General features: G+C 39.5%; 1 protein-coding gene across 1 annotated transcript; it reads right to left on the minus strand.

Moving 5' to 3' along the window:
• Window positions 1-599: 599 nt before the first annotated feature.
• cfap58 (cilia and flagella associated protein 58) lies at window positions 600-24027 on the minus strand. Its single transcript, XM_079565709.1, has 18 exons — window positions 23729-24027; window positions 22507-22785; window positions 21548-21696; window positions 21333-21483; window positions 19469-19663; window positions 18976-19113; window positions 16561-16720; window positions 16232-16314; window positions 15965-16156; window positions 13018-13179; window positions 6299-6445; window positions 4840-4980; window positions 4536-4759; window positions 3513-3621; window positions 3096-3200; window positions 2905-3024; window positions 849-973; window positions 600-781 (listed from the first exon to the last, which is right to left on the minus strand). The coding sequence occupies exons 1-18, from the start codon at window positions 23732-23734 to the stop codon at window positions 670-672; spliced, it is 2598 nt and encodes an 865-aa protein (XP_079421835.1). The 5' UTR covers window positions 23735-24027; the 3' UTR covers window positions 600-669.
• Window positions 24028-24949: the final 922 nt, after the last annotated feature.

Raw genomic sequence — 24949 nt, forward strand, 5'->3', positions numbered from 1 at the left:
GACACGAGCAGGTCGTCTCGTGATCGGAAGGTCGGGGGTTTGAATCCTACTGTCATTTTGTCCTTGGGCAAGACACTTCCCCCACCTTGCCTCCAGTGTCTGCGTACACTGGTGTGTGAATGAGAGTGTGAATTGGTTCCTTGCTGTAAAAGCGCTATTTAAATTGAGACCACTTACTATTAAAAGCTTGCAAGACTAGGTGAATATTGAGATTTTTTACACACAAAGCATAAAGTACATGCAAATATGAGGAAAACACCCAAGCACATGCCGACTTCTCGTTATTTATATTTAACCGAGGTGAAAGACCACAGTGCTAGTCCGCATCAATAGTCTCCACTGAGAAAAGGGAAGTCGGTAGACACAGGAGGAAATGGTAATAATGCAAGTGACTTATTACTTGAAATAATCATAAATTCCCTTTCATGGTCATGAGGGTGTGGAAACTTTCACTTATAAGTCTATTTTCTATTGTTATGTGGAAAAACATATAGGGCCCAAAATGTAGCTCTTGGATCAGATGTGAAATCCTCATCCGTCTGTCACTATCTTTTATTATTGTGAGTAAAACCAGACTAAAGTGTCCCTTAAGTGCTTTTTATTCTTTTCTCATGATGTGTGCCATATGACTCTTTCATCATCACAGTCATACAATCCGTGCTGCAGCCGTTATCTCCTCACGGGGTTTTCGATCCTGAAGCCTCCGCCCGTGAAGTGCGGTTTGTTGAACAGCTGAGGCAGACGCTCGATGTGCTCCACTTTGCTTTGGGTCTTGGGTTCACTGTAAAAAAAAGGACCGTGAAAATGAGCGTGATGTATTCCTCGCCAGTGCGACTCACACGCGTTACCTCTGCAGCTTCTTCTGACGGAGATACTTCTTCTTCGTGTTCGCCAGCTCGTCGGCCAGCCGCTGATTCTCGCACTTGTACTCGTTCAGTTTTGAGTCGATCATGGTGAGCTCGACCGTCAAGAACTGAAAAAGCAGACGTTACTTTTTGTGATTCAATTAGTCAAGCAGGGATTTCAGTTTCATATGGTGAAAAATACAATGTGAACCTCAGAGGAAGATACACTAAAATATAGAGTAAAGTTCTTTATCCCTGAGTTACATTGTTATTAATACTGCTCCACTTCAATGAAAAAAACAACCAGAATATCCTGCTCCACTGCTCACTGAAACTGTGCCATCCTTTAAAGGGACTATACGGAGTTTAAAAATGTTAAAATTAAGTATTTTCCTCCCCCTACATGTTTCAACAATGTCCTAATGTGTAGAATGAGCTCAGACCTGTTCACCACAACTGCCTCTAAAATCCTGCACTGTCACTCAAAAAGATGGGTCCGAAGCGCCGTCATGCACGAGCTTAATATAGAAGCTGCAGTTACACCTATGACCTGAGGTGGCAGTAGTGAGTATAAAATGGCTAACTTGCATCTAGCCCCTTTAAGATCCCGGCCTTTTCATATGAAACCATTAACCTCCTAACCCCCACCTGAACCGAGCTCGTTTTATCTAGTTTGGCTTTATTTATTTATTGACCTTTATTTAACCATTATAGTCCCACTGAAGTTAAGAATCTCTTTTTCAGGGGAGTCCTGGCCCCTATTGTACATGTTTAAACCAGAGAACCCGGGGAGTACATGCAAACTCCACACAGCCACCGTGCCTTTACCCAAATCTGAAATATTCTTGAAAAAACTAGCTACATAATAGCAACAAAAAAGTGACAAATAAAAGAACTAAAGAATAACAGCAACAGAAACAGCAAGAGAAATGTCCAGGAAAAAGATAAGTTTAAAATAAATCTGTTATGTAGGTCTTAGCTTTCAAATGAGGACTATTAGCTGGAACCTTTTAAATTTGGGTAAACAGAGAGAATGCACTCGGTTAAAGGGGCTAGATGCAAGCTGGTTCTTTTATACTCTCTACTGCCACCTCAGGTCATACGTGTAACTGCAGCTTCTATATTAAGCTCGTGCATGACGGACCCGAAGTAACAACTGAGTGACAGTGCAGGATTTTAGAGTAACAGGTCTGACTCATCCTACACATTTAGACATTGCTGGAACATGTAGGGAGAGGAAAATACGTAATTTTAACATTTTTTAACTTTGTATAGTCACTTAAAGGCAGGGTGTGAGAGGTTAAACAATGGAATCAACTCCTAGACAGTCTGAAGTTGTCTGTAGATTGTAATAATTTCTCCTCGATAACCAGTTAACCTGTTGCATCAGCCCATTTAATTTGCATCAAAAGTGTTTTTCAGCTTTTCAGTTTTTTAGCTAATGTTAATAATGTATGTATTTGTTAGTGCTACTGACAATGTAATGTACAGTATGTTTTAATGTTGTGTGAACCTGCCTGGGGACTGCAGATGGAAAAAAGCATGAGCTAAATCTGGGTCAAATCATGTTTTCGTTAAGGTTTACGTGTTTTGTACAAGGTCCCTGTCAAATAAACCAAACTAATCAACGAAATGTCTCCTGTGTGTGGCAGGGCGACATATAACACTAAAAGTCAAATTCTGATCTGATCTCTGTGACAATCTGCCAATTTGGAGTTATCATAATCATATGGATCATGCCTTTTTTTTCTTCCATTTATCGATTTTCTATGGTGAAATAGTTTCTGCGAGAGACAGGTGCATATGAGAAAAAGTAAATCACTGGAAATACCCCTCGTCTGTATCAACACAAAACTAAAAGTGAATGTACTGTACTTGAATATCAATGTTTTGCAAACCCACTCTAAGAATGGTTCAAAAAGTGGCCCACAAATCACAGGAGAAATGCAGCAAAGAGGCACCAATATACCAGAAAACCTTCCATTTTGGATCTGAATAAATCGTCCTTTCATCCACTCATTGACAGAACCGTTTTCCTAAAGAAGGGGTCATGCGGTACCTTTAGTTTTTTAGTTCTCTCCCTGAGTGTCCAGCGGCACTGTTGCAGCTGCTCAGCCGCCTCTGGGCCGGGCTGTCGGGCCAAGACATGCTTCAGCTCCACATACAACTTCTCCTTCTCCTTCAGGGCACACACATCCTTTTCATTAATACAGTGTCCTCAACATATGAACAATAGTGTCGGCTGTTTACCTGTAACAGAAGTTCACTTTCCTCGAGGTCCTGAGTCTTGGCGATCAGTCGTTTTTGTAACGACTGGATCTTCTGAATGAGCTCATACTTACCAGGATCACTGCCCTGTGGAAGCATTTATTACTTATTAACTCTTGTTATATTGTTGAAACTGCACGTTCAAAAATAACAATGGGCTGATTCAGAGCATGAACATTTGCCTAATGTCACTAAATAATAGATAAAAGAGGGCTAAGGCTACTCCATTATAAAAATAGGATAAAAACTACTTAATAAAGCAGAAATCAGGACTAACAGATATCATTGAAACTTCAACGCTAACGTCAAACAGTTCAAGTCAGAAATAGGTAGCAATATTAATCACAAAACCTCTAGGATCTCAAAAAATGCTCTAAAACATTAAAGGGCACAGGTCACCTCAAGTCGCCTCCATCTGTGGATATTAATCGGCTTCAACTGCTCCTCTAAGAGGCCGTTTCTGGACCGTTCTCTCAACAGCTCCCTCTGCAGGTGAAAGAGCTCCTGCCTGCGACACAATGAATGTGACTGTATAACACAAAGAACTTCTAATACATGTGTCTCAACATGAAAACCTGAACCATCAAGGGGACTAAACGTTTCTAATCGTTTTCATCTGGCAAAAAACTTCAATCTATATAGAATTTCTTTGAGAACAATATAGAAATACTGTCCTGCTTAACCTCTTTGCCCCACCTACATTTTCTTCCAGTTTGGCTTTACCCAAATCTACAAGCTTCTTGAATAATAGTGACAAAATAGCAACAAAAATACGACAAAAACGAGGATGAAAATGCAACAAAAGAGCAATGAAAATGTGAGGAAAAAAAGATGAAAAAGTGACAAAAATGTGACTAAACGAAAGAGCAACAGAAAAGTGACAAAAAATTATGAACAAGTGACAAAAAGAGACAAAAAAGCGATTCAAAAAGTCACTATAAACACAAATGAGTAACAAAAAAGTGACAAAACTGTATGACAAAAACGCAACAAAAAAGCAATGAAAAAAAAAAAGATGTGACAATGTGACAATGTGACAAAGATGTGACAAAAATGTGGCAAAATGTGACGAAAAAAATTAGAAAAAAAATTAACAAAAATGTGACAAGTTTTATAGCTTTCAAATGAAGCGTTACACTGCCTATAGGCTGTAACCTTTGAGATTTGGGTAAAGCTGAACCGGAGAAAACGCACTCGGTTAAAGCAGGGGTTAAGAGGCTAATTAGAAAAACAGTAACAGCAGCACAATACAATAATACAATACATTTTGCTCAATTTTCTTTTTAAGATGAGGACGATGGGGTGAAGAGCAGTGCTTAGTTTATCCTTCATTTCACACTTAGCAGCTCTTCTCTACTTCCTCATCCATGTCTTCATCTTAACCTTCCATCTTTCCTCCCTCGTCTCCCTCTGTCCTCTCACCTCAGCTCCTCTGTATTTGGAATGCTCTTGTCCAGGATGCTCTTCTTCCTCTGCAGCCTCCTGATCTCCAGTTTGAGCAGCCGGATGTCCTCCATGCGCTGGCTGTAGTGGAAGTCTCCCTTGCTGAGGACAGACTGCTGGATGCGTATCTTCTCGTACAGTAAGGCCCGCTCATCGTTTCGCCGCAGCAGCTGTTTGCCCAAATTGTCCCGCTCTCTGATCACCTGCAGGTACGTTTTTTTTTTTTTAAAAGCTCATTACAAATTGTATTGTTTGAGGAGTTGGTAACGCTTGTTTAACTCGCCTGTTCCAGTTGCTTCCTCTGCAGAGCCTGTTCAGCGTCTGCGTCAGAGATGAACTTTTGCAGTTTGTGCTGCTCTGCTTTCTGCTTGTCCACGTGCTGTTTTGACTCCTCCAGCTGCAGCTTCATTGTCTGAAGTTCTCCCTATGACACAAGCAGGATCTTAAAGGAATAGGCCACCGTTTTCACATACTGAGACATGTTCCTACCTTAGCTTAGAAGAGTTCATTTGTACCTGTCTGGTCTTCACGTGTGCCCTCAGTCACGTAAACACAGCACAGAGACGGCGTTTCCCTATTTAAATATGGTTAAAGTTTAAATCGGGTCCATATGGATGTTTATTCAATGCAGATTGTTCAGTAGAAGCAAAAAAACGGCAGTCGTAGCTAGCACTTAGCACTGTGCTAACATGTAGCAGCATGTTAGCATTCTCCGTTTTTTAATGTATTCATGGGCTTTTGAACCACTTTGCTCCTCTCCATGTCTTTGTATCTTTATTCAGTAGAAAACTATGTCAATAATTCAGCATTTGCTAAAGCAATTTTTGAATAATTAGAGAAAGTTTAGATTTTTCTCAAAATTGTTTTCCCCCTTAACTGATTTCAAAATTGACCATATATGGGCAAATCCAGAGATGCCGTCTGTATCTATGTCAAGAGATATCGAAGTACTCCTGGTATTATTATGCCTTACAATATAGTTCCCTTTTTTATCTGCTTACAAAATCTACATTGTTTAATTTTGTGTAACTATACTTTATCGTGTGACGCTTCACGTAACAATATTAAAACAGGGAAAACGTGGAAGAGCTTTGAGGAGAGGAGGAAAGGATAAATGCTAACGCCGTCTGTGCTGTGTTTACGTGACTGAGGGCACGTGTGAAGACCAGACATACAAATGAACTCGTCTAAGTTAAGGTAAGAACATATCTCAGTATGTAAAAATGGTGGCCTATTCCTTTTAAAAACATTCACAAGATTGTACCCTGTGGACAATTTTGGCGAGTTGCAGCATTTAACTACACAAAAGACACTGCAACTTGCCTCCATCTTTTGGCTGAATAGTGTGGGTTTCTTGTTGAGAGTTGCCACACATAAACATAGTAAAACACCACCCATTTTGGCAGTTTTCAGACAACACAAAAATGTATGTGATTAAGTAAAAGCACAGCTGTACAATTTAGCAACATAAAGTTAAGATGTTGTGGCAGAAGACATTTTAGTCATAATTTTCTGTTTGCTTTCCCTGGGCTTTCATGACGATTAGGCAAGATAAGTGATTCATCATGTAGACAATTTAACAAAGAAGAGGTCAACCTGAGGAATTAGGAACCAGAAACATGAGCAACAATTGTAACTACTGTAAAACATGTGTGACCTTTTATTGTGTCTTCACTGCTAACTGTAGACAGAAGTAACACGATTCCACCCCTCTTCATTTAAAGCAACAGCAGCTGCTTTACCCTGAGCGTCTCGTTGTCCTTGTCCAGGCGCTTGTGCTCCTGCTGCTCTTTGGTGATGGTCTGCTCCTTCCCTGTGATCTCATCCCTGAGGCGGGTCACCTGGCTGTTCATGCTCTTCATCTTCCTCTTCATCTCTGACACCTCTTCCTACGAGTCAGGACAGCACAAGAATACATGTTAGGAAATATACAGTGGTTTCAGAAAGTTTCCATATCTTTGATTTGTGTAACTTTATTATTTCATGAAATGTTAACATTCTATTCAATGATATTAAAATCTGGCACTGATCTCATATACAGTTATTTTCTATTGGTTAAAATCTTACACTACAATCATATATTAACAATAGACATTTAAAAGTGATTTTAGACCATAGTTATTAGATATGTGGTTATATAACTTACTAACAAATATTTGGCTCCACACAGAAAGACTAAATTAAGACATATTTAGTTACTTGGCCTTCTTCAGGAAAATGGCCGACCTCTCCAAGTCACTGTTGTTAGAGGAAGATGTGTGAAGCACCTGCTCTCTATGGGATGGATGAATAAAAAATGTATTTAAAAATGTTACTTTTAAAATTTTAGAGCGGTGTTTCCCAACCAAGGGTACTGGGAATTTAAAACAGAAAGTCAAACTGAGAAGCGTATCTATAATACTTAGTTAGTTTTCAGTACAGGGATTAAATTTGAGAGTACTTTAGCTTTTGAATAATCTGGCATTAGTTGATCAATTTGCAAAAGTTTTGGCAGAATCGCCGAGGTACGGGGTACTCGGAGTATAAATGAACGACTCTTAGGGTACGCAAAATAAAAAAGGTTGGGGACGAATGTTTTAAAGGACCCTAACCATCACCAGAAGTCCAAGTGCCACCAGTGGTAAAACCATGACAATCTCTCAGTTAAAGGGACTATACGGAGTTTAAAAATGTTAAAACTAAGTCTTTTCCTCCCCCTACATGTTCCAGCCATGTCCTAATGTGCAGGCCCACCTTTATGTACCCATAGGCCCCGGGGTTTAAACAGAATTGTAGGCCTCACCCCCCCTCAGCGCAAACCCTAACCTATAACCTGCACCTGCATCCCACAAAAACCGTAACCCTCCTACTCCTACATGTATTCCTCTGGGCCAGGTGGGGCGGGCCTACTCCCTGGGCTCCGGCCCCTGGGCTCCGGCCCCTGGGCTCCGGCCCCTGGGCTCCGGCCCCTGGGCTCCGGCCCCTGGGCTCCCTGCTAGCCCGTTGGATAAGGTGGCTCTGTCAGCTGCACAGCGACAAAGCATTCCTCTGATGAAAGTGAAGTCAAAATTAAGCCAAGGAGGAGAAACTGTTGAAGCAGGAGGGAAATGGACAGACAAGGGATTTCCACCTTTCACCACAAAGGAGTTTTTGTGAAACTACTTTAAGAAAGAGTTGATTTGTTAGGTATATTTTTTTTATTATTGTTTTGAAAAGGTTACATAAGCAACTTCCAAACAAATAACACAAGGATTCCTAAGGTCATTAGTCAAAGGGCTAGAAAATGTAATTTCATTTATTTTATTTGTTTACAGGGACAGTCCACATTAATGAACATGTCCGTAAATGTGTCAGTGTTAGCTAGTTTTCAAATGTTGTCCCTGGGCAAGGTGTATAATGCCAACAATAATATAATTATTAATGCCAATGATGGTGTTGGAGATGAATTACGTCATACTAGAGTGTACAACAAAATGAGATATTGGTTTTCAGAGAGAAATTTCTGCCGAAGTATTATTGTAATTATCCATCTATGTTTAAATTGGTGATCCTGTTGCAGTCAAAAAGCACAAAGAGCATCTGTAAAGAGGGTTCACCCACTGTATCAGTGAAGTATGTTGTTTTGTTTTGCATTTTACCTCGTCTGTCAGCGTGACATGTTTAAAGGCCTTATACCTGATATTTTCATTTCAAACAATGAAAGAGGAAGCCACTAAATTGAAATGTTGGTGGGGGTACAAACTCCTCCCTCATCTTCCTAACATATTTGTAGCATCCCAATTCTTAATAGGGAGATGTTTATAGGCACATTTCACTACTTGCAGGGTCACTTTCACAAGGATGCTAGAAAACTAGATTCAACTATAGCTATACACACGATCTACGCAAGGATCTCCCTCGTATTTAAGCACATATCCAGCCCATATGTCCGAATAAAGGATTATTATTTGTGCCAGTGGACAATGTTTTTTCCAGGTTAGCCCCGTTAGCTTGTTACAATCGCCTACAGCTCATTGTTGATGAAAAGTCTGCAATAAACCACCAATGCACCAAGCCCGGCTCAGTGTGTGATCATCTCAAAGGCTGCTTTATATAGTCACTGATTATTGTATTGACGTTATTATAGCATAATACTTGTTTTCACCAGATCTATGCGCTGCTAAGGAGCAAGTTAGCTCCGGGCGAGCGGTTAGCAGCTCGGCTTTTTGACATGGCTGATGTTCTCACGTTGAAAACACAGACTCGATAAAGTTGTATTGGGCAGAGAGATAATCAGAGGCTTCAGTGCTTATGAAATGGCTGCTTTTTACTATAGTCTCCCAGGGACAGCTCACAGACCCCAGGGGCAACGCTTAGCTATCCTGCCCGGCCTTCGAGGCTACGAGCCGGGCGGGAGACCGTACAGCGGGGCAGTGCGTGGCTAAAAGTGTCCGCTGAAGGCAGCCGGGAGGCGAGAGGTACGAGCCCCATATGTAGAGAGTCGGAACAGTGGAAGTCTGCATCATAAAATATCAGCTACAGAATTGTTTTCCTCTCTGGGCAGAAGATGAAGCAAGCAGAATGAAAACGCTCCGGCAGAACCAGAACGTGCGAAGACTATTGTTTCCCATAATGCACCGCAAAATTCAGCTCCCCCGCCCATCAGATGAAATTTTGGGAGAGCAGAACACCCGAAATGATACAAATGCTTTATAATTAGATCTACAGTGCTTTCCCCACAAATGTCTGAGTTTACAATATACTTAAGGAAGACAAAACAAATTTCATTTCGTAACTAGAAAAGAAATCAGCTATAGCTCCTTTAAGTTTGTGCTCCGTACCAAGAATTTGGTGAAGAGCAAAATAATAATAAAAGAAACATACAATAGTCAAAACTCATAATACAGTGCAGCATAATTATTTATTATTATTTATTATAATTATTTTAAATTGGTTCTCTGCCACAAGCCACACCGGATTGTAGCCTTAGGCTAATTTCCATCCGTCGTCCCCCATGCACGCCCTCCATCCATCCTGGCCAATTGTACATATTTTTAGTGGTAGGGGAAACCGGAGTACCCGGAGGAAACCTACGCAGGCACGGGGAGAACATGTAAACTCCACACAGAAAGGCCCCGTCCTTGGTGGGAATCGAACCCGGACCTTCTAGCTGTGAAGCACAAGCACTAACCGCTGTGCTACCGTGCCGCCCCATTGCCCATTGCCAATGCTGCCAATGCTGCCAATGCTGCCAATGCTGCCAATGCTGCCAATGCTGCCAATGCTGCCAATGCTGCTGGGGCATCTGTAGGAGCAGGAAGCAGCCAGCGTAGGTCGGTGCTCGAACCCATCTCCAGATGTGGAAACAACAGAGAAACAACACACAACAACAACACAACCGGTCAAAACATTTAAGTTCTGACATGTTGATCTAATACTCCTCCTCTGAGGGTGTTTTCACAAAGGCTATAGTTAGGTCGACTTTAAGGGACTTTAGGCCCGACAGCGGCGCTTTAGGGTCAGTGTGAATCTGAGCGCAGAGCTTTAAGGCTGTTTTCACAAATGTTGGAGCGCCTTGTAGGTCGCCTCGAGACCGCCTTAGCTCCAACTGCATTTACTCCAAAGTTAGTAAAGTCTGTGTTCACGCGCTCGCACAAAACACCGCACACTGTTACGCGCTGGTCGATCCTCTCCCTCGTTGTTGCAATGTTTTGTGCGAGCGCGTGAACACAGACTTTACTAACTTTGGAGTAAATGCAGTTGGAGCTAAGGCGGTCTCGAGGCGACCTACAAGGCGCTCCAACATGTGTGAAAACAGCCTTAGAGCCTCAGCTACTACAACCCAACAACACAACACAAGACAACAAGAACACAACCTGTCAGAACATTTAAGTTCTGACTTGTTGATCTAATACTCCTTTAAAGGCCTCAGCTGCAAGACAACACAAAACACACAACACAAGACAAGAACACAAGAACACAACTTGTCAGAAGATTAAAGTTCTGACATGTTGATCTAATGGTCCTTTAAAAGTCTCAGCTGCAAGACAACACAAAACACACAACACAAGACAAGAACACAAGAACACAACTTGTCAGAAGATTTAAGTTCTGACATGTTGATCTAATGCTCATTTAAAAGCCTCAGCTACCTCCACAACAACCAAACTCCTCCCTTTGCCTTTCCAAACTCCAGATTAGAAGTACTCTTCTGAACTGAACGAGTCCGTCCTCTTCAGTTCAGCAGGCGATGAGCTTTCGTCCGTGTTTTCCATTTCTTCTTTGTTTCCAGGCTCTTCCTCCACTGTTTGAGCTCCTGCGTCTTCCACCGCTGTGGTCATGTCTTCAGTTTTCATCAAAGCAGCCTGTTTTAGACCGTCTGGCATTTCCAAAGTGACCACTGTTGTCTGAGTCCCAACCTCAGGCCTGAGTCCTCTCTGAATCTCGCTCAGCTCATGAAGACGCAGATCTGAGGTGAGGCCCAGCTCCAAGATGCTTTTTTTCTCCAGAGAGCCGTACATATTTACCAGCTGCTGCCTTAGCGCGGTGTTTGAATCCTTAATCAGATCCGCGCATCCTCTGGCCTGGAGGATCTTGAATTCGATGTTCTGTTGGTTCTTCTTTTTCTTAATTAAGTTTTCAATTTTTTGCTCCAGTGCCTTGTTGCATTCTAGATAAGCTTTCTCTTCATTTTTTATCATTTTCAGGTCAATGTCACCATTCTCGTCATAGACATTTTTCTGGTTTTGATTGAATCTTCCAATTTCATTGATGAGATTCACATGGTCCTCCTTCAGCTTGATGAGATGGCTGGAGACCTCGTTCCTTGTTTGCTCATTTTCGGCATCTCTTCGGATTTCCTTAATCCTTTCTAGAAGACTCTCATTCTGTTCAATTATTACATTAGCCTCTCTTTCCCTCATTTCATACTTGAAGCTTTTTAATTTCGCATCGGCATATTTTTTGAGAGCGTTTTCCTTTTCCTTTTTCAGGGCTTTGTTCTTCTTATTTAACTCTTTTACTGCGTCGCCCAATTGAGACTGCAGTTTCTGGTAGTTCTTCTCTTCACAGATTCCCTTTCTCACGTTTACAACGCAGTCTTCAAGCTCCTTGTTTTTTTCAGAAAAAACATCGAGGAACTCCTGTTGCAACGCTTTGAATGTTTCCAAAGTATCCAGACACTTTATGTGACCTGGGTGCTTTAATTTGTATTGTTTCTGGAGCTGTTCTTTGATGAGGTGTTGCTTTTTTATCTCAGCACGCAGACTTTGGAGAGAGTCGAAGCTCGTGAGGAGATGAACATTTTCCCCGTCACGGCCAGAGACACTGTTCTGTGCAATTTCTTTGAGCAGCTGGAAGAACTCGAGGTCCACACTTCCATCAAACTTAATCACGATCGGGTCTTTCATTTTCCCAACGATAGATCACGCCTTGTTACAAGGAAATCAAGGATTTGAGTGACAGGGCCAGACAACCAGATTGCCCACGCAAATGTCACTCGGAGACTAATACACCGGGTCTAAGGATGGTCCAAAGACCTCTTTCCTCAGACCCTCCTCCACGGCAAGCAAAAACTCAGAAACACAGTAAGAAAACCACAAGAAAAATTACAAAACACAGTCGACCTAGGACAGCTGTCAGCACTCTTATCCGCTCTGTGAAGTGTCTGTGTGAAGTGATGTGTACAAGCTGAGTGTGGGGGAGGGGCTTGTTAACATGACATCACCAAATACAGACGAAAAAATATTGTTGTCACGGCAACTGTTCTATTCTTGAATTCCATAGACCCTTCAACTGCTGACATCATCAGTGACATCATCTGGAGGCAGGAAGTGATCAAGAGAAATAAGATTAAACTACAACTAGCCATTATAAGCGTAAAACTACAACTAAATAATGTGGTCCTGTTGTGGCTTAAGGTGCCAGAACAAGAGGAATGACATTTGAGACGATAAAATAAGGTTGATTTGATATTTCCAAAAACAGCTAAACATTTGTTTATCGTTACCATGACAACAGCTCCAATGAAAATAGATAGGACTCTCACTTCCTGCCTCCAGCTAAGCCTGGAATGTTTACAAACAATTAAAGTCAATCAGAGCCATTTTATGAAATTTATTGTTTTCATGCTCACTTATACTCACAGAGGTGGAGAAAAAAAAATATGCCCCTCGGCTCCAGCCCATGCAAGCCCAGTGGTTTAGGCGGCCCTGCTAATGTGTCGAATTAGCCCAGACCTATCACAACTTCCTCTAAAATCCAGCTCTGTCACTCAAAAAGCTGTCACTTCAGGTCCGAAGTGCCATCATGCACAAGCTTAATATAGAAGGTGCAGTTCCACGTATGACCTGAGATGGCCAACTTGCATCCAGCCCCTTTAAGAGTGATGGTTGAGGGTAGCTTTTCAAGAAATTAATTTACTGTTTCTACAATAACTTTGGAACAAACTGAGTGGTAAAGGTACTTCCTGAACCCACTGTAAATGATAACAAAGCTGAGTTACCTGAGCTTCGATGAGGTTCTTGCTGTAAAGGTTTCTCTCCGTCACCACAGACTCCAGAAGGTTCTCCTGTTGTTTCAGTTTACACTCCGCCTCCGTCACCTTCTTCTTCCAGTCAAATATCTCCATCTCTCGCGCCTCCACATCGTTCATTTTGACTTGAACCTGTTTCAATCACATTTCACAACGGTCAAGAAACTACACTGGAGTAAGAAGTCCTTTTTCCTTTTGCTTAAAGAGCTAATGACAGGTTTTCATGTGTTATAATTACTTAACGTTAAAATGTACGAGCGTAATGTAATGTGAAGTATTAATCGTAGCTTTACACTCCAGTGAACTGGTAACTTTAGTAAGAAAATGTGACGAAAATGTAATGAATAAGTGATGAAAAAGTGACAACAAGAATGCAACAAAAATGTTACACAAAAGTGACAAAAATATGATGAAAAAGTAAAAAAAAAAGTGACAAAAATGTGATGAAAAAGTTTTTAAAAATGTGACAAAAATGTGAGGAAAAAGTGACAAAAATGTGACAAAAATATGATGAAAAAGTGACAAAAATATGACAAAAAAATTACAAAAGTGTGACGAAAAAGTGACAAAAACTGACAAAAAGTGACAAAAAGATGATGAAAAAGTGACAAAAATATGCCAAAAAAGCGACAAAAATATGATGAAAAATTGAAAAAAATGTGATGAAAAAAATGACAAAAAAGTGGCAATAAAATGATGAAAAAGTGACAAAAATATGACGAAAAAGTGACAAAAACATGACAAAAATATGACAAAAAAGTGACAAAAATATGACGAAAAAGTGACTAAAATATGATGAAAAAATGACAAAAAAGTGAAAAATAATATGATGAAAAAGTGACGAAAAAGTGACACAAATATGACAAAAAAGTGACAAAAATGAGACGAAAAATGTGATAAAAATATGACAAAAAAGTGACAAAATAGTGACGAAAAAATGTGACCAAAAAGTGACAAAAATGTGATGAAAATGTGGTGAAAAAGTGACACAAAAGTGAAAGAACTGCAGATTCTACCGTCAGTAAAATGTGCACTTCAGAAGTGACAAAAATGTGACAAAAATGTGACAAAAATGTGACAATAATGTGACAAAAAAGTGAAAAAAATATGACGAAAAAGCGACAAAAATATGACAAAAAAGTGACAAAAAGTATGACGAAAAAGAGACAAAAATATGACAATAAAGTGGCAAAAATATGACAAAAAAGTGACAAAAATATGACGAAAAACTGACAAAAATATGACAAAAATGTGACGAAAAAGTGACGAAAAATGTGACGAAAAAGTGACAAAAAAATGACCAAAAAAGCGACAAAAATAGGATGAAAAAGTAAAAAATAGTGACAAAAATGTGACGAAAAAGTGATAAAAAAGTGACAAAAATGTGACGAAAAAGTGGTAAAAAAGTGACAAAAATGTGACAATAAAGTGGCAAAAATATGACAAAAAAGCGACAAAAATATGACAAAAAGCGACAAAAATATGACAAAAAGCGACAAAAATATGACAAAAAAGCGACAAAAATATGACAAAAAGCGACAAAAATATGACAAAAAAGTGACAAAAATATGACGAAAAAGCGACAAAAATATGACAAAAAAGCGACAAAAATATGACAAAAAAGTGACAAGAATATGACGAAAAAGTGACACAAATATGACAAAAAAGTGACGAAAATGTGACGAAAAAATGACAAAAATGTGACAAAAATATGACGAAAAAGCGACAATAATATGACAAAAATGTGACAAAAAAGCGACAAAAATATGACAAAAATGTGACAAAAATATGACGAAAAAGTGACACAAATATGACAAAAAAGTGACGAAAATGTGACGAAAAAATGACAAAAAGTGACAAAAAAATGACAAAAAAGTGACAAAAATATGACAAAAAAGTGACAAAAAATCTGACGAAAAAGTGGCAAAAATATGACAAAAAAGTGACAAAAAATCTGACGAAAAAGTGGCAAAAATATGACAAAAAAGTGACAAAAAATCTGACGAAAAAGTGGCAAAAATATGACAAAAAAGTGACAAAAAATCTGACGAAAAAGTGGCAAAAATATGACAAAAAAGTGACAAAAAATCTGACGAAAAAGTGGCAAAAATATGACAAAAAGTGACAAAAAGTGACAAAATATGACAAAAATATGACAAAAAAGCGACAAAAATATGACAAAAAAGTGACAAAAAATCTGACGAAAAAGTGGCAAAAATATGACAAAAAAGTGACAAAATGTGACAAAAATATGACAAAAAAGTGACAAAAATATGACAAAAAGTGACAAAAAATCTGACGAGAAAGTGGCAAAAATATGACAAAAAAGTGACGAAAAATGTGACGAAAAAGTGACAAAAAGTGACAAAAAAATGACAAAAAAAGCGACAAAAATAGGATGAAAAAGTATAAAAAAAGTGACAAAAATGTGACGAAAAAGTGATAAAAAAGTGACAAAAATGTGACGAAAATATGACAAAAAAGTGACAAAAAGTGACAAAAAGTGACAAAAATATGACGAAAAAGTGACAAAAATATGACAAAAAAGTGATAAAAATGTGACGAAAAATGTGACAAAAATGTGAAAGAATATGACAAAAATATGACAAAAAAATGACAAAAAAGTGACAAAAAAGTGATAAAAAAGTGACGAAAAATGTGACGAAAAAGTGACAAAAATGTGACGAAAAAGTGACAAAAATATGACAAAAATGTGAAAGAATATGACAAAAATATGACTAAAAAGTGACAATAATGTGACTAAAATGTGATGAAAATGTGACGAAAAAGTGACACCAAAGTGAAAAAACGACAGATTCTACCGTCAGTAAACTATGCACTTCAGAACCAACCGTTTACTGAGTTACCCACAGTGAACTGCACACATCACTATGAAGTCGTCCTGCTGCCGGCTGACCTTGTACATGAGGCTGCTGGTCTCGTTGATGTAGCGGTCGCGCTCCTTCTCCAGCTGTTGGATGACCTTGCGTTGTTTCTGCGCCTCATGCCGATAACCGTTGATCTCATGTTCAAGCGTCTTCTTGTCCTGCTCCAGAAGCTTCGCCAGACTCTGCTGTTTCTCAGTCGACACAGCGGCTTTTACTATGTTCTAAAGACAACAGTGTGAATAAGGAAGTTGTGCGTACATAAAGGACGCTGTCGTTGATTATTTACGGAAACAAACCTTATTGAGGTTGTCTCTTTCTCTTGTCAGCTCGTCTATGGCTTTTTTATCTGTGTCCACCTGTTTCTGGGCTGATTCAAGATCTGCAGAATTGAAGGAGAAAGAGAATTTGATGCGCATAGTGATTGATATACAGACACGGCGACAATGTTGACAGTGTAGGTCAGGGTTGTCCAATTTTCTTTTTCAATTAGGGCCACACATAGGAGCGTGTAAGGCAACAGATGGTCAGTGCAGTGAAACCTTGACCTGGGTGCAATTAGCAAAAAATGGTATGTTAATGTTAGTGCTGTCCTGTCCTGTCGTTTTTCTCCAAATGAAGAACTCACCTTTTTCCAGCCCAGTGATCTGTGCCTTCAGCGTCTCCTTCTGCACATCCACATCCGCCTTCTGGTCTTCCATCTGATGATACTTCTTCTGAGCGGCTTCTCGCATCTTCATTTGTTTGGAAATCTCCTGTCGCATCTGACTCACCTCCTCTTCTTTCATCTGTCAACAATCAAGATGGTACAGAGCAGAGTAAGGGCACTTAATTCAGATTAAAAAAAGGAGATGCAAGTTGGTCATTTTTATACTGACTACTGCCACCTCAGGTCTTATGCGTAACTGCAGGTTCTATATTAAGCTTGTGCATGACGGCACTTTGGACCAGAGAGCACTGTCACTCAACAAGTGTTAATTTTGTCGACTATTATATTTATTAATAATAATAATAATAATAATAATAATAATAATAATGCATCGGTTTTATATGGCGCTTTTCTGGACACTCAAAGACGCTTTACATTGCATTATTCATTCACTCCATAATGGGTGGTGGTAAGCTACTATTGTAGCCACAGCTGCCCTGGGGTAGACTGATGGAAGCGAGGAAACCAGTCTGCGCCATCGGCCCTTCCGACCACCACCAACCACTCACTCACTCACTACATTCGCCAGGCTTCCTGGTGTTACCAAACGGTCTCCCATCCAAGTACCGACCAGGCCCTTCCCTGCTTAACTTCCATGGTCTGATGGGATTGGGCATCGCAAAGGCGGTTTGACCATTTAGTCTTAATTTTAGTCAAAGGGATATTTTTGACGACTAAAATTGGACTAAAACTAAATTAAAAGTTTCTCATGAGACTAAAACTATGACTAAAATGTCCAGATATTTTAGTCGACAAAAATAAGACTAAATAAAAATGAAATGGAGAGACTAAAATCATCCAAACTTCTATTGACCGTCTGAAAGAGCCTCATAATTTAAGTTCACGGCCAAAGGATCAGCTCTGAGCTTTGTTCATGTGGGAGAAGCTCCATGAAGCAGAGGAACAAGATTAAATATGATTATAATGAATATTATCAATGCAAAGTCGACTAAATTAGTCTTAAATTTAGTCGACTAAATTAATTTTTTAATTAAATCTCGACTAAAATTAAATCACATTTTAGTCAAAAGACTAAAACTAAAATAAAATATGTTGTCAAAATTAACACTGCACTCAACCTTTTTGAGTGACAGTGCAGGATTGTAGAGGCAGTTGTGGTGAATATGTCTGAGCTCATTCTACACATTAGGACATTGTTGGAACATGTACGGGGAGGAAAATACATCATTTTAACATTTTTTAACTCTGTATAGTCCCTTTAAAAGCCCCATACCTGATTTTTTGGTTGCCAACAATGAAAGGGGAAGCTACTCATTTAAAATAGTAGTTGTGGTCCAAACTCATTCATAACTTTCCTAATAATCCTTCCTTTGTAGCATCCAAATTCTTTACAGGGACAAGTTTATAGGCGAATTTCACAACTTGCACTTTTCAGGGTCACGTTCACAAAATTGCTATAAAAATAGCCTGAAAGTTCATGAAATTGAGACAAATGTTTTATGATTTGATGCACGCTGTTTTCCCTAGCGTCTGAGTTTGCAATATAGATACAGACGGCATCTCGTCATAGAAGGGGGCGTGGCTTCGCCGAGGGGGAAAATAGAATCTTTAGATAAACACAATTCACTCTTTTAAGCCATTTTATGGTGGAATATGAACTTATTTATCACACATAAATAAAGTCAGGTGTAAATTGGGCCCATATGGATATTTTCTCACAGCAGATTGTTCTGTAGAAGTGAAAAAACGGCAGTTGTAGCTCGCGCTAGCTAACCGTTAGCATTATCCCGATGCTAACATGTAGCATCAAGTTAGCATTCTCAATTTTTTATGTATTTATGGGCTGTTGAACCACTTTGCTCCTCCCCATGTCTTTGTTTCTTTCTTTAGTAAAAAACTATATTCATAATTCAGCATTTGTTAAAGTAGTTTTTGAATAATTAGAGAAAGTTTAGATTTTTCTCCAAATTGTTTTCCCCCTTAACTGTTTTCAAACATGACCATATATGGGCGAATCCAGAGATGCCATCTGTATCTATACTTAAGGAGGATAAAATTATTTGCATTCCATTTCTAGAAGTAGCTCCTTTAAGGTAGGATGTATTGGGCGGATAGAGGCCTGAGAAATGTGGGTCCCAGCTTCAGATAAAGCAGAAAAATGGATGAATGGAAAAGGTTGAAAACCACTGCAGCAATTGGCAAATTACTGCCCTCTACTGGTCAACATGAAACATCACCATTATATGTTAGAGGCAACAGAGCATATTAAATGACATATACTGTATTCTGAATATGTGATAAAGTTAAGCCATGTTTAATATAATCTTCCATAAAGACAAAAAACAAATAGGATGACAGGAACAGACTATGCACCTTGAGCTCATTTGTGATCTGGTGGTTTTCCAGAGTGAGATGTTCTTTCGTTGCCGTCAGCTGCTCAAACTCCTGCTGCTGTTTCGCACTTTTCACTTGCATCTGCTCCAGCTCTTTTGTGACCCTCTCGTTCAGAAGCTTCAAGAAACAGAAAGATCAGACTGTTTATGTATCAGCATGAGGGCACAGAGGACGACGAGGACGGTGCATTTAGAAGCTCAACAGTGTGACCCATTTCAAAACCTGCTTTCTGGAAGTAGAATTCTTTATTTATTGATATTCCCATGGGTTTTCCTTTAATTCTAGTATTAGGAGTATAAAAGGTTGAAAGAGGGAATCAGCACCAACCATTGTGCAATAATTTTAAATGAAAGAAAAAGTTCGTTTATAAAATCTGAAGTGTTGTATTGTCATGAGGTGCCACAAAGTGAACGAGCGACCGCACTTCCAGAACCAGAGCAGGTTTTGTGGGCGGGCCATGCTGAGTTCATACCTTGAGATCTTTGAGCTGCTGCTCCAGCCGGTGCTGCTCCTCTTTGGCCTTTTGGCTCTGCTGACTCAGCGCTTTGATGTCGGCCATCTTGGCGTCCATGTCCGTGTGCAGCTGCTTCACCTCTGTGTCCAGCTTCTCCTTCAGCCTCATCTCTCGAGAGATTTCGTTCTGCTGCACCTGAAGCTCCTGCAGCAGCTTTACGCACAAACAGAACAGGCTAAAAGAACTGTCTTAGTTCTTCAGCTGAATTAAAGATTCTCAAGCAATAAAGGCTAAACAGGGAAGAGAAATACGCAAAGTACAGAGACACAGCTATGATGTTTAGCAGTAATAAAAAAAGACTTTGATAGATCTATAGTAAAAGTTGAATTCATACAGTAATTACTAAAACAAAACTTTACAGTAGGTAAACAAACAAACAAGCTTTTTACAAGACGAATCCAAATCACAGGAAATGTTGTGTATTAGACTGGAAGATATGATGTATGAAAACTAAAACAGGTCTGAAAACTTTGTGAAGATTAGAAAAAACGTCATTAATTGCTTAAAAAGTGCTTGAATTAAGACATTTAATGTTTAATTGGAGAATGTTTCTTGAAATCAGATGCCAGTGGAAGAAGCAATAATTTGCTTACTACTGTAAATATATATTACAGTAAATATAAATGAGTCGGGGGGCCAAGCTCTCGATTTACCGATCGATCTACGTTCCCACCCTCACCTATGGTCATGAGATTTGGGTAATGACTGAAAGGACAAGAGCGCAGATACAAGCGGCCGAAATGAGTTTCCTCCGCAGGGTGGCTGGGCGCACCCTCCGAGATCGGGTGAGGAGCTCAGTTACCCGGGAGGAGCTCGGAGTAGAGTCGCTGCTCCTTCACGTCGAAAGGAGCCAGTTGAGGTGGCTCGGGCATCTGTTCCGGATGCCTCCTGGTCGCCTCCCTCGGGAGGTATTCCAGGCATGTCCTAGTGGGACAAGGCCTCGTGGAAGGCCCAGGACACGGTGGTGGGACTATGTCTCCGAGCTGGCCTGGTGTCGCCTCGGGGTCCCCCCAGAACAGCTGGAGGAGGTGTGTGTGGATCGGGAAGTTTGGGCATCTCTGCTGAGACTGCTGCCCCCGCGACCCAGCCCCGGATAAAGCGGAAGAAAATGGATGGATGGATGAATAACTATACCTATTTGGTATCACTTTATTTTACACTACCTTGATACATTTTAATATGCTCTGTAACAATCTGTAATAACTTGTAACTATGTAGTACATACACAATGGAATAACATGTATTAGTACTTTGTAAGTACATAATGTAATAGGACACGACAGGGTTTGAGCTAAAGGTTAGGGTTAGAGTTAGAATTATGTCTCATTACATCTTGTACTTACAAACTACAAATACATATTATTCCATTGTGTATCTAACCCATAGGTACAACTTATTACACATTGTTACAAAGCCCATTACATTGAACTAAATGTAGTTAGGTACAATCAAGGGTAGTGTTACTATATATATATTTTTTAAAGCTATGTAAAGTGTGAAGTAACAAAAGGGGCAGATATCATAAGACTTGATCTCCTCCTCTGCTCCGTTTCATTCATACTGCATTAGTAATAGATCAAATGAAAGAAGAAGAAGAAAAAAAAAAGCATAAAATAAGAGAAATTCGCTTCAAATAATTGGGATGAGGCAAAAGAAAAAAAAGAGAGAAGGCAAGAGACATCATTCTTGCTCCTTTGGCAATGAGATGGACCAAACCTATTTCAAATCAGGGCAAATTCTGATTTCCCGAGCACTTTTAAGTCATTTTTGTCGAAGCTAAGACACAATGTGAGCTGTTTTCCAGGCCAGGCGGACACTTTACCTGTGAAATGTTCTCCTGAGCCTGGTCCCGCTGAGCCTCGGTTTCCTGCTGCGTCTGAGAAAGCTGCCGGACTTTGTCTCTCAGCTGTTCGGCCGAGGCCAACAGCTCGTCCCTCTCCTTGGTCAGCTCCTCGCTCAGTTTGAGGAGCTCGCTGTCAAACACACAGATATTCAGATGCAGTTTATTCAATCAAAAGTGCAGTGAAGAGTCATCACCTCTGCTGTTGGTCCTGGGAATAGGCTGTTTGCTGTTCTATCTTTTTGGTTAGGTCTGCGATTTCTTCCCTTAGGTTTTTTAACGTCTCCTTGTCCTTCTTTTCTTTCTCATGGGCAGCGTCGACCATTTTCCATGCCTTATCTAATTCCTGCAGTGACAAACACATCCTTTGGAAAACTTAAGTCTCATACCGAATAATACACAAAGTCCCCACCCCAACCTAATGTTCTTATGTTCACTGCAAAAAGTGAATATCAAGCATTGGCTTAAATGACTTGAATTGAGGAAATGTATCTTGTTTCGAGCGGTTTTCACTCATTTAGACACTTTTCCTGATCGGACCAAGTTTACTTTGCTTGTTTGAGGACATTTCAGACCAGTTCTAGGGTAAATCTCGCTTGAAATAAGAAAGTAAAATTGCCAATGAGATAAGACCAATTTTCTTACCCCATTGGCAAAGGAAATGACCTGAAATAAGGACGAAATGTATTGAAACGAGTCAGAAACATCTCAGAACAAGTGAAATAATCTAGGACAAATGCCCAAGAACTTCTTTACTAGTCATAACAGCTAAAATTTGGATTATTGTGCTCAAATTGAGATGTTTATACTGATCTAGTTAATTACTTTTTGCAGTGTTGAAGTCTGATCCTGAAAAACTAGGATGCAGGCTTATGTAAAAGCTTTCATAGGCTGTCAGACTTATACATAGTAAAAGAGAAGTCACAGCAAAACATTATCTAGAAATAAGTGAATTTTAAGTCCTTGATTGAGTCACTGATTTCAGGAAATGAGTCCAGTAGTGCTAGGTTTTTTTTAGTATTCAAATTTGACATGAAGAAATGACATCAAATGAAGGACAAATGAACTTATTTCAAGAAAACTGTGCTTGTATTTTTGCGGTAGGTTGTCTGAAAACCTTCTGATCCCTCTGTACAAGTGAAATATAAAAAAATACCCTTTTGAGTGAGCCGATAGTGTTCTCATCTTCCTGGGTCAGTTTCAAAGCGGCTGCCACTTTGGTGGAGGTGGCCACTATCTCGGCATTGAGTTCCCTGCACTTGGACATGAGCCTCCTCTCGTTGTCTTTGGACTTCTTCAGCACGTGGAGGAGCTTCTCGTACTCCACACGGACCTTGTCCATGCCCTGGTCGCCCAGCAGCTCATTGAGGATCACGTAGAACTCCTCCAGAGACTCAAAGGTGTCTCCAGCCGGCTTCTCCTCGGGCTCAAACTCCTGCACAGACAGAAGATGTCAGTCGGTAAAGGCTGGGGAACAGGCTTGTTATGGACTTACGTCAAATATGGTTTATGTTTAGGGTTTTATCTTGTGTGTGTCTTTAAAAGTAGCAGATTGTTAATAAGCATCTTTAATACCATACTAGGGCTGTGTGATATGGACCAAAAGTCATATCCCAATATATTTTGGTTGAATATCAATACACGATATATATCCCGATATTTTTTCTGCAAAGTGAGAGCTATGAAATGTTGAGTCAAAGTCAAAGCCAGATACAAGTAGTTTTATTGAAAACTCACTATAAATGTTAACATAAACAGTGCACATTTAATTAAAAAAACATCTTCAATAAAAATAGCCTAGAAAATAAAATAGGGCAGGATTTATATATAAAGAGATAGACAAAATAAATTGCTTAGTTTAGGAACAAGATAAATGATGTTTCTTTTTGTTAAGTTAACAGGTCATCTGAATTTGAAATATCCCGATATACACGATATGGTCTGTTTCCATTCCATATCTCATTAAAAATATATTGATATATCTTAAATATCGATATATATCGCCCAGCCCTATACCATACAGGCTGCTGTTTTGATTGGGACACTGAATACTCTCATATTATCTATTAGGCCTATATTATTTATTCATTTCATATTTATGAGGATAGATCTAGTGATTTTTTATTATCATCAACATGATTGCACCAAAAGCCTTTAAAATAAATCTTTCATCCAAAGTAGTTTATTCTTCTGATAGTACACAGTATTTATCCACTGAAGTCAATCTTAAACGTGAATTGTGCTAATTTTTATCTTAGTTTTGTAACATTTTCATGCCTCAGAATAGCCTCCTGTATTCACTGGTGAAAGTTCACACGTGACATTATATTGTCTAATTCCTCCTCTGTTTTCACAAATACCAAAGTAAGAAGACTTACCTCCATCCTGCAGCTTAATTAATTTCACCGAATGACAATTCAGAACCTCAGGGGCTCGTGCGGGGCTCTCGTGTTGACGTTGGTTGCTACGTGACCGCTAATCTCGCGAGACACCGGGCTCGCTACAATTTAGCAAGGCTCAAAACAAAGAGAAAATAAGAACCTGTTTGTCGATTTTGTTTCTACAGCCTTCATGATATTTGGAAAAGGTGGACGTCTTCAGCAAGTTGTTGTGCTCAGTTAGACTTTAGACGCTTATTTCCGTCGTTTATGCAAAAGCTCGTAGTGCCAACTAAAGCTTAGATATTGAGTTGCCTCGTGCCGATAAAATAATCTAGTCTTAATCAATTGCAGGCTTGTTGAGAACAGTAATTAATCTGACTCGGAGGTAATACTATACAATAAAGACGACAGCAGGAGGCATCTACAGCATAATGACGCCCCCTTGTGTTCAAAGTGTCCTCCTGTCCTGCCCCTCTTTGGTTTGGACAGAATTATCCCCCTGTCCCACTTTCACAACGTTGACAGGAAATAAACATTATTAAAGTTAGATTTACAGATAATGACATCCATGTTCCTGTCATACAATACAATTTACAATACTATACACAATCGCTATGGCTGCGTAATAACCTCTTACCTCCCGCTTTAATCGAGCTCATTTTCTCCAGTTCGGCTTCACCCAAATCTAAATCTCGACAGGACATTACGGCCTATAGACCAGTGTGTCGCCTCATTTGAAAGCTAAGACCCATCTAAACTGTTTTGTGGCATTTTGTAAGTGTTTTTGCTCACTTTTTCATCATATTTTTTGTTGCTTTTTCGTCACTCTTGAGTCTTGTTTTTGTGGCTTTATTGCACATTTTAGTCGTGCTTTTGCAGTGTTTTAGTCACATTTTTGAGGTGCTTTTGTTGTGTTCTCGTCTTTTAAATGGTAAATGGTCTCAACTTATACAGTGATTTTCCATTAGGCACTCAAAGAGCTTTTCAGGAGGCGGGATTCGAACCCCTGAGCTTACGATCATGAGACAATCCTCACTGTCGAATTAATTGCTATTATGTCATGTTTTGTCCCTTTTCCTTTGCTTCATCGTCATGTTTTTGTCACTTTTTATCTCATTTTTGTTGCTTTTTTTGTTGCTTTTTTGTTGTGTTTTCATCACTTTTTGGATCTTATTTTTGTCACTTTTTTGTTCCTGCTCCATCACTTTTAAGTCGTGT

This window comes from Gobius niger (genome assembly GCF_951799975.1).
Source record: "Gobius niger genome assembly, chromosome: 11".
Classification (NCBI taxonomy): domain Eukaryota; kingdom Metazoa; phylum Chordata; class Actinopteri; order Gobiiformes; family Gobiidae; genus Gobius; species Gobius niger.

Excerpts from the sequence above, each read along its gene's own strand:
- cfap58 (XM_079565709.1), bottom strand. Across the intron at positions 3,622-4,535 it reads CCAAATACAGAGGAGCTGAG|GCAGGAGCTCTTTCACCTGC; the intron begins GTGAGAGGACAG and ends ATTGTGTCGCAG. Across the intron at positions 3,025-3,095 it reads AAAGTGAACTTCTGTTACAG|GAGAAGGAGAAGTTGTATGT; the intron begins GTAAACAGCCGA and ends TGTGCCCTGAAG.